Here is a 12,885-nt window from a genome sequence, read left to right as displayed (position 1 = left end):
CATAAACAATACTTTAAGCGGAACGACTTGGTAATATGCACACGTAAACTGCATATAATGCTTCATCACATTTAGATTACGTTTTTAAATTTCATGCAGAACTACTAAATTGTTAGATCATGTCTTATTTGATTATTGAAAACTATTAATATATATTATCCCAAAGATTTCGGGTAACAAGGACTCGATTATTGATCAAAGGGTTATAACTTCCAGAAGAAAGCCATTTTAGCGGAATGACATGAAATATGCGCATGCCCAACCTATAAAGATACTGCATATAACGTTTCGTCAAAGTATGACCGATAGTTCCTACAATTTTGGGCAGAAAAGAAAAACAAGAGATTACAAAATGTACTATAAATATACAATTCTAAGGCAAATACGTTCTGAACAATTAATCGTAGGTATGTGCGCATATTCCCCATATGAATATTCCGCATATAAAGTTTAATTAAATTCTAGTCATTAGCGCTTAATTGTTTTACAAAATAATCGGTTTTACAGGCTCAAATTTGTTAGTTGCTCTTTCTGGAGCAACTAGGGACTCTCAAACACCGTGTTTGTCACTTCTGCTATGTAATTTGAAAATATGTTCATTCTAGACAAATGTTCTACTTTTCACTTTGCATTGTGACCTTGATTTACGACCTATAATCATGTCCTGACATATTCAATTCAAACCCTATCCATGCTGGATATATTTATAGCGATTGATTACTATGATATTGATCTTAGAATTTGACCTTGGACCTAGATACTAGTTCTTCTGAGCAACAATCGTGCTAACAATATTTTAACATCTGCCACATTACATGATTTATGTACTAACAGTCTAATAAAAAATAAGACATGTATAATTTGCCGATACTTCTTTTCACCTGCCTATAAGTTAGTTACACGGTTTTGACGGCTTATTCATGGTTATATCTCTGGAATTAATCCTATATTGAATGTTAATCTTATTATGTTGGCGTATATTTTTGTTTTATTGTAATTGGAATTAAATAAAGTATGCTTACACTGTGGCAGACGAAGAAATTCTGTCGTTTTTCCATCATCTAACGACGTCTTCAAAATTGTATAATATCTGAAGTCAGTCCAATAAATGTTCTTGAATACTGGGTCAAAGTCAAAGAACCCTGGACGTAAATTCGGTGGCAGAATGATGACTTTATAATTGTGCGTGTGGATGTCCATATACAGGATCCGATGAGAATAAATGTCCATTAGCAGTAAAGCATCATCTCGCTGTGTACTTTATGATTGAAAAACATAGGCAGTGCGTTTAATATACAAATAGAAATCGAAAGGCAGAGCAAAAGTTTGTTTGCTTCCCATCTTGTCTCATTTTCCTCCATAATTCATAATACAATCCTTTATCATAATAGATAATTGTTTTTAGTTTCATCTGCTGCTTCATATGATTCACTCGAAATTTAAAATATGAGTATAATAGATTGGAGGATGTTGGTTCATAATTTCTATTTAACAAATATTTCAACAAAACAGTGTTTGAACGTTATAATGAAACTAAACGAAGTGAAAATTTAAAACGTATGCAAACCAAGCACAATATTACAAAAATATAGTAGCCATGTCACATATATGTCAAATAATGTAAACATTTAACAGGTGTTTATATATTAAAAGTAAACAAGGTGTTCATGTACGAGTATAATAATGTATCCTCTTCTACTTGATGTAATTTGATGACAGGATCAAATAATATGTTGAGTAGTTTATAAATGACTTGATGTTAAAAAGAGTATGATTGTTTACAAAACCAAGACCTGCAACATATAAAGAAATATGCACGTTTAAAGATCAGGTCTACGCTTATCTGAATATTTGTTTTGTAAAATGTTGGAACAGAAAATAAGACACAACACTAAACACTACAATGCCGTAAAATCCCGTTTTCAACATTTAACTTATTAACTTATTACTCTACTTTAACTAATTATTAATTTACTTTAACATAAAATAATGTGCACTATCATGATAGGTCTGCAAGACAGCTACGACGACACAAAACTCCAGGCAATACTTGCATCCAAACTCAACCAAAGTTATTTTGCAGAAAATATTTTTGTATGTTAAGTTACTTTAACTTGAGGTCGACTGGCCACAAAATACAATCCAAAGATTGGTATGCAGGAACGCTTTTTACACACTCATTCTAGAGTAACATTTTCTTCCAAACGAAATATATTTAGCGGATTTTTTCAACTTTTAATAACAGTGACCTTAACCTTGAACCGATCTGGCTGGTTATAGAACTGTGAACGAGATATTATGCCGAAAAATACAGTATCGCCCGTTGTATGATGATCCTCACTGAATATTTTGAATTAGGCAACAGACAGTATTGTCATGTGTATTACATGAAATTAACATTGATAATAATATTCGTCAAAGTAAAGAATGGGAAACAGTGTTACATCTTTTTCAGTAGTAGTTTTCAAGAGACATACGAAGTCATGTATTGTCATTTTGTTTTAAACATATTGTTTATAATGTAATGTTTAAGCTATTGATAGTAAAATGTATAAAACGTGTTATGATATGCATATATTCGTTGAAAACTCTGTGCGGTGTGGATTGGGATACCCTCGACCCTTACACATCTATTCACGAGGAAAATAAAATGTTCGGAAAAATGTGAATGTCATTGACGCCTCCAAACCGGACGCCCGCCTGTTACAGGTGTTCCCACAATATGTCTCATATATTTATAAGTGCTTACTGGCGTGATAAATGTTCAAATGTTCGGATATTTAAAACGAAAATGAATACCCTGTGACTTTCGCGATCCTTCTTTGGTATGATGAATTGACCCAAAATGTTACACATTTCACAAAATTTAAAGCAAAATACGAGCTCTTATGAAAACTAATGCTGAACGATTACTGACCATAAAATCTCATCCTAGAAGATGTTGAGCTCAGGATAGCTGAAAGCAGCATGCAAGAATCTTACTTGTTGCATTGGAACCAATATCCATACATAGTTGTGCATTACACAGAGATACTGAGCAACACTGATGACAAACTGCTTGCTGGCGTTTCTCTAACGATCTCCCAACAATTAATCCTGGCAGGTGTACACCACAAACCTAGATAAAGAACGGTGATTATATAATGTTAATGTACACAACAGAACATTTTCACCTTCCAATATCGAGTATTCTAGGAGCTGTCTTCCTTGATAAAACAAATATGGAACGAAGCTGATGATGTGTAATTACTGTGATTTCCAATAGAGGCTTTATAATGTTCATTGAAAAAAGGTTAAATATATTACAACTGCTGTTTTATTAAACTTAAAAAGTCGGAAAGCTCTAACTTGATTTTGTATACGTAAGTGAATTCCTAATTCTTAGTTTATAATATTAATTTATCTAGCCACTATTGCTAATAAAACTATCACTGACGCACCCAATTGTCTGTTTTTTGCAAAACTGATCTTGACTTTGATACGAATGGCCCAAAAGAAATCCCATACATGTAGGGAACCAACACAAAAAGTTTCAGCGCAATTTGCTATTCATAACTCAAATTTTAGAGCAGAAATAATTTGTGATAATGTATAATTTTAAAAATAGAATGCAGCAATAAAATTGAGTATTATATATTACAAATTTCGAACCTCGTTTTTGTTTCATCGATTATTTATTGCGTCGTGTTACTTGCTAAAATAGGAATGTAAAACTCCTCTATTAATGGTAAATTATTTTGCGGCTTTTCCATTGCATGGTATTTAAACATGTTTCCAAACAAATTTAAGGAATTAAATTTTAATTTGTTATGAAAACATTTGACAGTAATAGGATAAAACACAATTCAAATTCAAAATTATGATCAGTTTTACCATCGTGCTGAGTTATGAAATAGTTTTAATAATGTAAGAACTCTCTATTAATTCCAACCTGTACACCTCGACACCCCATGTCATATACCCGTCCAGAGGGCTCGGCTCTGCTCTGCTTGTAACAAGACTGTGCGAGAACATAAAAACAATCATAATAAGTTGTTTCGGCTTACACTATACTAAACCTTAACAAAGTAACTACAGAAGCAACTAGTGCTGGCATATAGTCTACATGTGTATTACACAAGTACATTTTTATGCACTGTTCCAAACACAATGTTATTAATAGGCTGAGAAAAGTTAATCTATCTGAAACACAACAAATAGCTTTATTCCATATATGTAGCAGCCGGATTCACACGAGTCATCGTTACGTAACAATCCAGTATTTGATGAATGGAGAGTAGCAAAATGAGCCGAATGTGGGCAGCCGAATATGCACATGATGAACATATTTGGCAAGTTTTTTTTAATATTGCATGGTAAATGATAAAGTTACAGCTTGTATCTAACCTTTAAGCAGTAGACAGGTGATCTGATTTAAAGTGTAAGAATGTAAGAATGTAGATACACGTATGTATTATACTTGGATTTACACAAGATGTTGAGGGTTGAGGTCTGATCATCTTTTTTTAAATTACAAATACACGATCCAACAACTATATGCCTACTATTATGAGCTTCATGCACAGACACTTTTATAATTTAGCGACATCCATAAGAAGTAATACGCTTCTTTATTATTTGAGAAGAAGATACAATGTACCTGGTCAGCTGCACAAGTGCGCGTGGAAGTGCAGGCGCTTGGGTCAGCAACATTTTGGCAGCTGTAACACTCTAGACCGTCTATCGGAAAAGCGTAAGAAAGAAAACAAACATACTTGCAACAATATATATATTTACATATGGTATAAATTTCCAAATTACGTCAAAATAAAGTTCGTCAGTTGTTTTACGCTAATAAATATATTAACTAATTGGTTTATAAAATCTTCAACAGATTTTACGTTTCCTTTCGTTGATTGACAAAAGCATCAATGTTCACTTATTTAAGACGGTTGGACAAAGAGACTAACATTGACTGCAAGGCAAAAAGTAGCCAAATGCTAAAATACATGCATTTTTGTTAACAGATGACTAATCCACTCTTTATTTTGACCAGGCTTTCAATGAATTTATATCACCTTGGCATGCATGCTCCTCTAAATGAGATGGGATTAAATCGCACATTAACCAAGGACTTAGTTTTAACAATAGAGTATGTCCGCTCCATAACTCGATCATTTATGTAGGGATTTTCAAATAACTGGGCACAAATGTTCAATTATACAAGACGGTGTGTCTCGCGCAAGATTCCAGTAGATACCCTTAATATACTGCTGTAAAGCTGTAAAACGTGTTATACATCTTAATTGAAGGATTGTAAATTAAACTGAAACACACATATGCCTGTTTTAAGTCGCAAAAAGCAATCACTTGACTTCCTTCAAGGTAGATCTCAAACTTTGAGGTGAAAAAGTAAAGTAAAATTCAGCTTCTTAACATCTTATAATTTTTTCCGCACTATAGTTATATAATCATTTAATATAAATTATATATGACACATGTTCACAAAATTATATGTGTGTCGCTGGCAAGCACGTTTTGGTCATATTGGAGGTCAAGGTCAACATAAACACTTAATGGTCAAATAGATATTGTCCTCTAAAGCTTTACCATGTATTGTGTCATTTAAAAATATAAACTCCCACAGGTAAACCGTCCTAGATGGGTATGTCGCAACAAAGAAAAGCCACGTTTACATTGAGAGTCGAAATGCAGGATTAATTGGTGCTACTCTACTTCTGTGTCAAATGGGTATGTAGTGGCATTAATCTGTGTCAGCAATAGCTATACTTTTATATGAAGCTTTACAAGTTCCATGTCAATCAGACACATATTTCAGAAGAACCTGAAATAATAAATGCATTTTATCTAACATTTATGCAAACTGTCAACGTTTATTCTATATTGACCCCAAATTCTTAATCATGTAGACGGAGTGTTTGCAGTGGCATACATATCTTACAAATAAAGCGATTTGTTTGACGAAATAGAGTTAGTCGGTAAAATACACATGGTCGCCAATACGCAATTTAGAACTTTGTCGAGTAAATAGTATTTAGCATAAAGAGCGTGCGAAGTATCAATTGAATCGAATAGAACATTGACAAAATATTTTGAAGAACTTTGAACACATACAAAAGACATCAGTATACCAATTTCAAAAAGCACTGGCACCAACCGGGGTGGCATAGAACTTACAATACAGTTTATTCGCATAATGATTGTAAACACGTTTAAGGTTCGTTGTTAAAAATGACAAGTGAAATATGCCTTTGTTATTGAAAATCAACGATTATCAGAAAAACACATTTGGAAAAACGTTTTATTTAACACATTTGAGGATATAGTGTAAACATATGACAGTATGTGATATGTGATGTTCTTTTTCATCATGTAGAAATATTTAATTTACAATGAGGCATCGTCATAATTTCTTGAACGAATCTGCTGTAGTTTCTAAAGCTTTTTCCACAACGTTTACACTTCAATTATGAAATAGTATTGAAACGTGCCACAACCTTGGTCAACCTTGATGATCTTAAGTAGAACAACTTTAAATTGATAAAACATATTTTAACTTACTGGTCGGCGCAACACCAAGGTATAGAAGAGTTGCTAACACAACTGAAATGTAAGACATCCTAATGTGTCAGATGATGCGGCGTTTACTCTTGTCCAAGAAAGGAAAAGCGATGTCCGAAATAAACAAAAACTATATTCTCGTGACAATGATCATTTCCTTTCAGCAGAAAACATGTTCATTGCCTGTTACAATAAAAGGTATGGAGCAAAACAAACTTCATTTGCGAATAACATTTAATTGTGAATCGGAGCTTTGACAAAAATAGACATTGAACGCGACCCTGCTTTTAGTATCGTGTTATTTTAACCTGAATCATTATTAAAAACCCTCGCTAATTTGAATAGTGGAAACGACAATCTGCAACCTTATCTAAATTTGTATTGATATCGGCATCAACATAAAAGAGAGCAGTCATAGAGTTTTTGTTCTTTCAGCATTATTTGTGACAATTTTAATTTGTTAAATGTACATAAATGTGGTATTGTACGCGACACATCGCAATTTAAACACATTGTTGCTTATATGCTTATCCAAACAGAGCGAACGGAAATGGAAAAAAAAGGTCCACCGTACCATTTACTGTGCGAATTCTGTATGACAGCCTTCGTTAAAATGCACATGTATTATGGCGACGACGTTGATGGCATAAGAGCTTCACAATTTAGTTCATGATAAACAAAGTGTATTTTAAGAAATGAACTGCAAGTTTATATATCATCTACTGACGCTCATGAGTGTTTCCATGATGGAAGTTTAATTCATGCATGAAGTATGATTATGATGACTTACTGTTATGTTAAGTACCAAAGAAGACTTTTGTACGACAAACGACAATGTAAGCTATTGAAATGAGCACAAGTACGAACTGGTTGTTATTTTACTACAGAACAATCACATTTTTATCGCATGCTATACCCTGTTTCCCATGTAATACAACAATTACATATTTTGTTATATTACACATGTGTAATACAACATTTTTAAGCCTTTTCATTGTCTTACTTTTCGTTTATTGGCCAATTGCATTTTGTTATTTGCTGAAATGACGTTGCAACGTCAAAATGTAAACAACATTCGGGATTTATCATTATGTTTGCGTAAATATTTATTTAATTTGCTCATTTAAAAGTATGTGATAAAAAAGATCTGACACTCGTTGTCATATCATACCATAGTTTATTAAACTCGTCCTGGAAATTCGCTTGTAAGCTCGCCAAAGGCTCGACCACTTACAAAATTCCTGAATTCGTTTGACAAAATATGGTATGATATGACAACTCGTGCCAGATCCTATATATATATATATACATTTGTCAAGAGATGAAACGGCAGAGCAACGAGTATATAACATACTGTGTTGATGATGTCAATGATTAAACAGTTGAATACCAATACAATTTTAACACAAGTATAATTGGACATACACATATGGTATTTATTTGAATATTTGATATAGCAAAACTGAAAGAAATTAAAACGCACATTAAGCATGCCTTTTAAGAAAAAAAGCAACGTTATGTTTCGATACTTATACAAAAATAAGTTAAGTGAACGCTATTACAAATAAAGAACAAATAATTTAATGTTGAATTACCTCTCATGTTAAACCACATTGCACAATTGGTCTCCCGACAAAGATCAGGATTGTTTCGTGGAGGATTCATATGAGGCATATAGGCCAACAATCTGTTGTTTCTCATACACTTACAACTTGATAAACGTCAACTATCAGTAGTTTGCTGATTAAAGAAACTTATAAACTCAGGTTGAAATTAGGTCACATACTTACCGTACCTTATCGAACATTAGGAAATGGAAGTCACATATGTGCTTTACATAGCTTTCCTTATAACGATACATTATTCACAAATTCATGACTACTCATAGTGAGGCAAGTGTATTGGAATATGAAAGATATTTACCAAAAGACACGACAGCGCATCATTTGCTAGTGAATATGTATTATGTTTATTAAAAAGTGCAAATGAATTCATTCTGTCAACTTTTGTAAAATGCTCTTAGCTATTAGATAACTCATATTGGTCCTTTGATATGGCAAAGTCTTAATTCTTAATGACATGCAACATACGTCTTAGAAATCAAGCATGATGATTATGATGATAGAAATTATGACGAAAAATTGAAAATGTGGATATCTAAGAGTAAATCCCATGCTTTACTCGAGCGTCTGGTCTCTCATGTGAACACTTTTTTTTTAATTATACAATTTCAGTTAGTACATTTCATTTAATGTCATTGGTTTTTCAGTGTTTAAATTGCGTTTTGCTTTCAAAGTTGTGTGGAGGTTTCCGCTTGTTTTCCTCCTTCTAGTATGTTGTTAACCTATCAATAGTTCTCCCTAAATCTCCCACACTCATACCACTGTACTACAACAATGAATGTTTACGATTAATCGAATTTAAATAATATTATTACTATTCACCCTATTACGTTATAAAGGTTTCTCGTTATCCATCGTCTTTCGATAGCTTTCGTCTTCGAATGCAGCAACGTACGGAAAATAAGCATCGAAATAATTTTATATTCACTCAGCCGTATGATTAATATAAAAAAGTTTCGAAAATAAAATATGTCAATAGATTAGATCATGCAGAGATTCAATAACCACTACTTTTATAACTTGTGTATATATGTGTTTAAGCTTAAAAGCCGTGGTCATTCAATAAACATTATTACTACTATATACAACTATGTTTATTCGCTTCAGAAGAAACCATTTTATACAACGCCAGTTATTTAACTATATTGATATATATATATATATATATATATATATATATATATATATATATATATATATATATATATATATATATATATATATATATATATATATATATATATATATATATATATATATATACGAGTTATCCGTCACACAAAAGTTAGCTTTCGTGAAAATTATTCTCACGAATGGGGCGCTAAACTAAAATATATGATGGGCTGCAATTTCTCATGGTTTCGTCTACCCTGTTGTCTCATTGCTGAGTAAGTTGCATTCTTTGCTTATTTAGAAAATTATTTGAAAAACCCGTCAACCTTCCTGTGCCGTGTAATAATGAACAATGATACTCGCCATTTCGTCATATATGTTTAGCCATTTTTCCATGTCTTCGTGTTACCTTCGCCTGTCGTCGTCAATGCTGATCAGAGGCTGATTGAATATGTTATTGATATCGGTGCCAGGGTATTGTGTATGTAACAACCCGTTTTGCAATAAACCCGTTTTGCAATAAATTTATTGCAAAACGGGTTGAAAAGTCTAATTGCAATTCGATTTTGAGAACAACACTTTTTGCAATAACCCCGTTTTGCAATAAATTTATTGCAAAACGGGTTGGATTGTCTGATTGCCACGGGTTGGAGTGTCTTATTGCAATGTGAAAATTTTATAACAGCCCGTTTTGCAATAAACCCGTTTAGCAATAAAATCTTCACTCTTGTATTATTTAATTCAAATGGATTGGAAGAATTAAAAGATAGTTTCAAGTGTTGTATTTAAATAAAAAGGTTTTAAAAAATAGCCAAACTGTGAGTTTAGACTTAAAATGCATGGAATGAGATGAATTTTGAGATTTAATACTTTTTAACCACACAGAATGTGTATCAAAAGTGATTTCAAACAATAAAGTACTAAATTTAAGATAACGCAAACATGCAATAATTTATGGAAAAACGTGTTGAAATGTCTTATTGCAATGTGAATTTTGTATAACAACCCGTTTCGCAATAAAATCAAAGCATATGTACTAATTGTTTAAATATTGGTTTGAAACGGTATAAATGAAGTTTTATATGTTGTCTCTAATGTAAATATGATCAAAAAAAAGGCTGAAAGTTTATATGAAGTGATGTTCACCAATTTGGGAATTAAGTGAAGAATACCCAGAAGTGCCTAATTTTATTGCAAAACGGATTGCAGTGTTTTATTGCAATGTGCATTTTGTATAACAACCCGTTGTGCAATAAACTCATTTTGCAATAAACTCATTACACATGAACTTATTGATTCAAATTGATTTGAAACGCTTGAAAGAAAGATTCAATGTCAAACATTCAATAGTTAGGGTGTTTAAATACATATAATAAGACAGGGGTGAAATATTAGACCAGAAATTAACAGACATTGAAAGTGACCAATATCATGAGTAAATGTGATAAACAAACACAGAATGTATATAAACAGTGATCTTAACACTTTCATGATTCAGGGAATTTAACCCAGAAATCCAATAATGTTATTGCAAATTTAAATTATAGTTTTGAATTACGGTGTATATTTAGATCACATTTGTATCAGAATGAATTCCGTTGTTTCTTAAAAATAACTGAACTAGTTTGATAAAACATTTTATGCAATGATATCTCATAACATATTTCTTTTCCTGTCAAAAAAGTAACACGCATCTGCTTTGAAGATTTGTATTTAATTTGTTAAAATCGAACCTTATATAGTATGTTTGTATTTTACACATACTAAAGGTAACATGCCAATTAATGTGCGCAACGTGCCCGCTTAGGCTAATCAGGCATTTCTGTTGCGCCGTTAAATGTCGCATCGCCGTTATATGTCACAGGCTACGAGATTTGTCGCCACCTGGTCGATAAATGTCGGAAATCCTACTGACGATATATGTCGCAACTTTACGATAAATGTCGCAAAAAGTTCAACTGCCGATATATGGCTCAACATTAATGTGAAATGTCGCACACCTTTTTAAGTCATGAAAAAAATGAAAAGTTGAAGTAAAAATGACTAAAACTTTAAGGTTAGATCTAGATTACCCAACGAGGTTCTTTGGGCCAACTTCCATCACAATTTTTAGTTAGCATTTTAATAAATTTCCATGAAGTCTTATGCTCAGGGTTGCGAGAGAATTTACATATTTTACTTGCATATATTAAGTTAACCTTTAAATTGTATGTAGTGTCATTTAAATATTCAGGGTTGCTCATGCATCGGTGTTAAGCTATTTAACCACGATTTAAAGTGTATTTGGAAAATTATCTTTATATCTTGAGGAAATATCGTTTTGTTGTGAGTTTTCACAAAATAAAATCTTCAAATTCGCAATAGTTAGCTTACCAGGATCAGGTGTTTTTGTTAATTTATAAAAACTTGTAAACAATATATTTTGCTAAATAAAAGAAAGAAAATGACTACCAATTCTGTGCTATATATTTAGATATACCATCAATACATATTTGTTCGATTATTTATCCGTAAAAAAAAACGCATAGGTAATAATACACGTATTATAAATCGTTACCACGCGCTATTTAAAGAAATATTAACTACTTAATTTACAATATCCGAGATTTTTTTAGAACGTTCAATTCTAGTTTTAAAAAGAAATTCAATAAATAAGCTTTAAACGTTAGCCTATGTAGTAATATGCATCTCGGGTCGCGTCAGGTACTGTATTCCGAATCACGTCACTGATTCCGAATCGCAACAATGGTTGTATTTTGTCTCATCACCCTTGTGCTAGTATTTAACAGGCTTTACCATTTTTGGTTTTTCATTCCACTTTTATTGCACGTCAATTTAATTAACTTTTGATTATTGTAACTTTCGCTTTCTAGAGCACCACACACATAGTAACGCAAATCAGCTTGGTATGGAAGAGTGACGCTTGTATGTAAGTGAAGTTACCAATGTATCCGATTGAGTTAATTTAACGTTATTGAAGTATGTCTCTTTAAGTCCGAAAAAATATTCAACTGATTCGGCCGATTCACCATATTTTGCTAAAATACCACTTTTAAATATTTAGATACAGGTCACACATCCAATGTATGTGGTCAAACATTCACTTTGTCGCTTTTATCATATATTTCAATGTCCTGCACCCATAGTTCAGCAGCCAAAAGTCGAAATGAAGATTTTTCTCGAACAATTGACTATCAGGTTTTTGTAGAAAACCCAACAACAACGTCGCTGATAGTGACATGCCGTCTGAATTCGTCAAATGCACGTGACCATTAATGCACGTTAAACTTTCTTTTTAATTTTAACGTTTAGTGCCAATGTATTAGGTGCCAAAAGTTTTATACAAGAGTTTTCCAACCATCAACTTATATATTAGAACACAGCCACGTTACTTTATCACCATGAAAGCTGTTTGTCTCATTTACACGGAATTTTGTTAGTGGCCTTTGGTTATTGAAACAAAGTCACTGTACGTGAAAATTCATCCGTCTACACTTTTTATCTAGTGTTTACTGTACATAATGCCCATGTGTCTGAGGGATCCTGGACTAAAGACTAACACAAGTCCCTGCAAAGTTAGTGTACGTGA

The 12,885-nt window shown here is 32.5% G+C and overlaps 2 protein-coding genes across 6 annotated transcripts in view; both read right to left on the bottom strand.

Annotated features, from left to right (window-relative positions):
* LOC127863884 (low-density lipoprotein receptor-related protein 1B-like) overlaps positions 1–1,374 on the bottom strand; it is a 47,429-nt gene extending 46,055 nt beyond the window's left edge. For all 5 annotated transcript variants that reach the window (XM_052403571.1, XM_052403570.1, XM_052403572.1 and 2 more), the window contains exon 1: positions 1,023–1,374. In XM_052403571.1, the coding sequence (XP_052259531.1) occupies positions 1,023–1,230 (208 nt within the window). In that variant the 5' untranslated portion in view covers positions 1,231–1,374. The remainder of the gene's footprint in view (positions 1–1,022) is intronic.
* A 223-nt stretch (positions 1,375–1,597) lies between these two features.
* On the bottom strand, positions 1,598–8,227 carry LOC127863885 (uncharacterized). The gene is made up of 5 exons (XM_052403574.1): positions 8,157–8,227; positions 6,562–6,603; positions 4,640–4,719; positions 3,932–4,000; positions 1,598–3,118 (listed from the first exon to the last, which is right to left on the bottom strand). Exons 1-5 carry the CDS (start codon positions 8,224–8,226, stop codon positions 2,948–2,950), a joined length of 432 nt encoding a protein of 143 aa, XP_052259534.1. The 5' UTR covers position 8,227; the 3' UTR covers positions 1,598–2,947.
* Between the last annotated feature and the right edge of the window lie 4,658 nt (positions 8,228–12,885).

This window comes from Dreissena polymorpha, unplaced genomic scaffold, assembly GCF_020536995.1.
Source record: "Dreissena polymorpha isolate Duluth1 unplaced genomic scaffold, UMN_Dpol_1.0 chrUn054, whole genome shotgun sequence".
Taxonomy (NCBI): Eukaryota; Metazoa; Mollusca; class Bivalvia; order Myida; family Dreissenidae; genus Dreissena; species Dreissena polymorpha.
The sequence above is the reverse complement of the archived record's forward strand: the minus strand, read 5'-3'. Positions and strand labels throughout refer to the sequence as shown.

Coding starts and splice junctions, on each gene's coding strand:
- LOC127863885 (XM_052403574.1), bottom strand. CDS start 8,226: ATGAATCCTCCACGAAACAATCCTGATCTTTGTCGGGAGACCAATTGT. Junction 6,604..8,156: donor AATGTGGTTTAACATGAGAG/GTAATTCAACAT, acceptor CTTACATTTCAG/TTGTGTTAGCAACTCTTCTA. Junction 4,001..4,639: donor GCACTTGTGCAGCTGACCAG/GTACATTGTATC, acceptor GTTCTCGCACAG/TCTTGTTACAAGCAGAGCAG.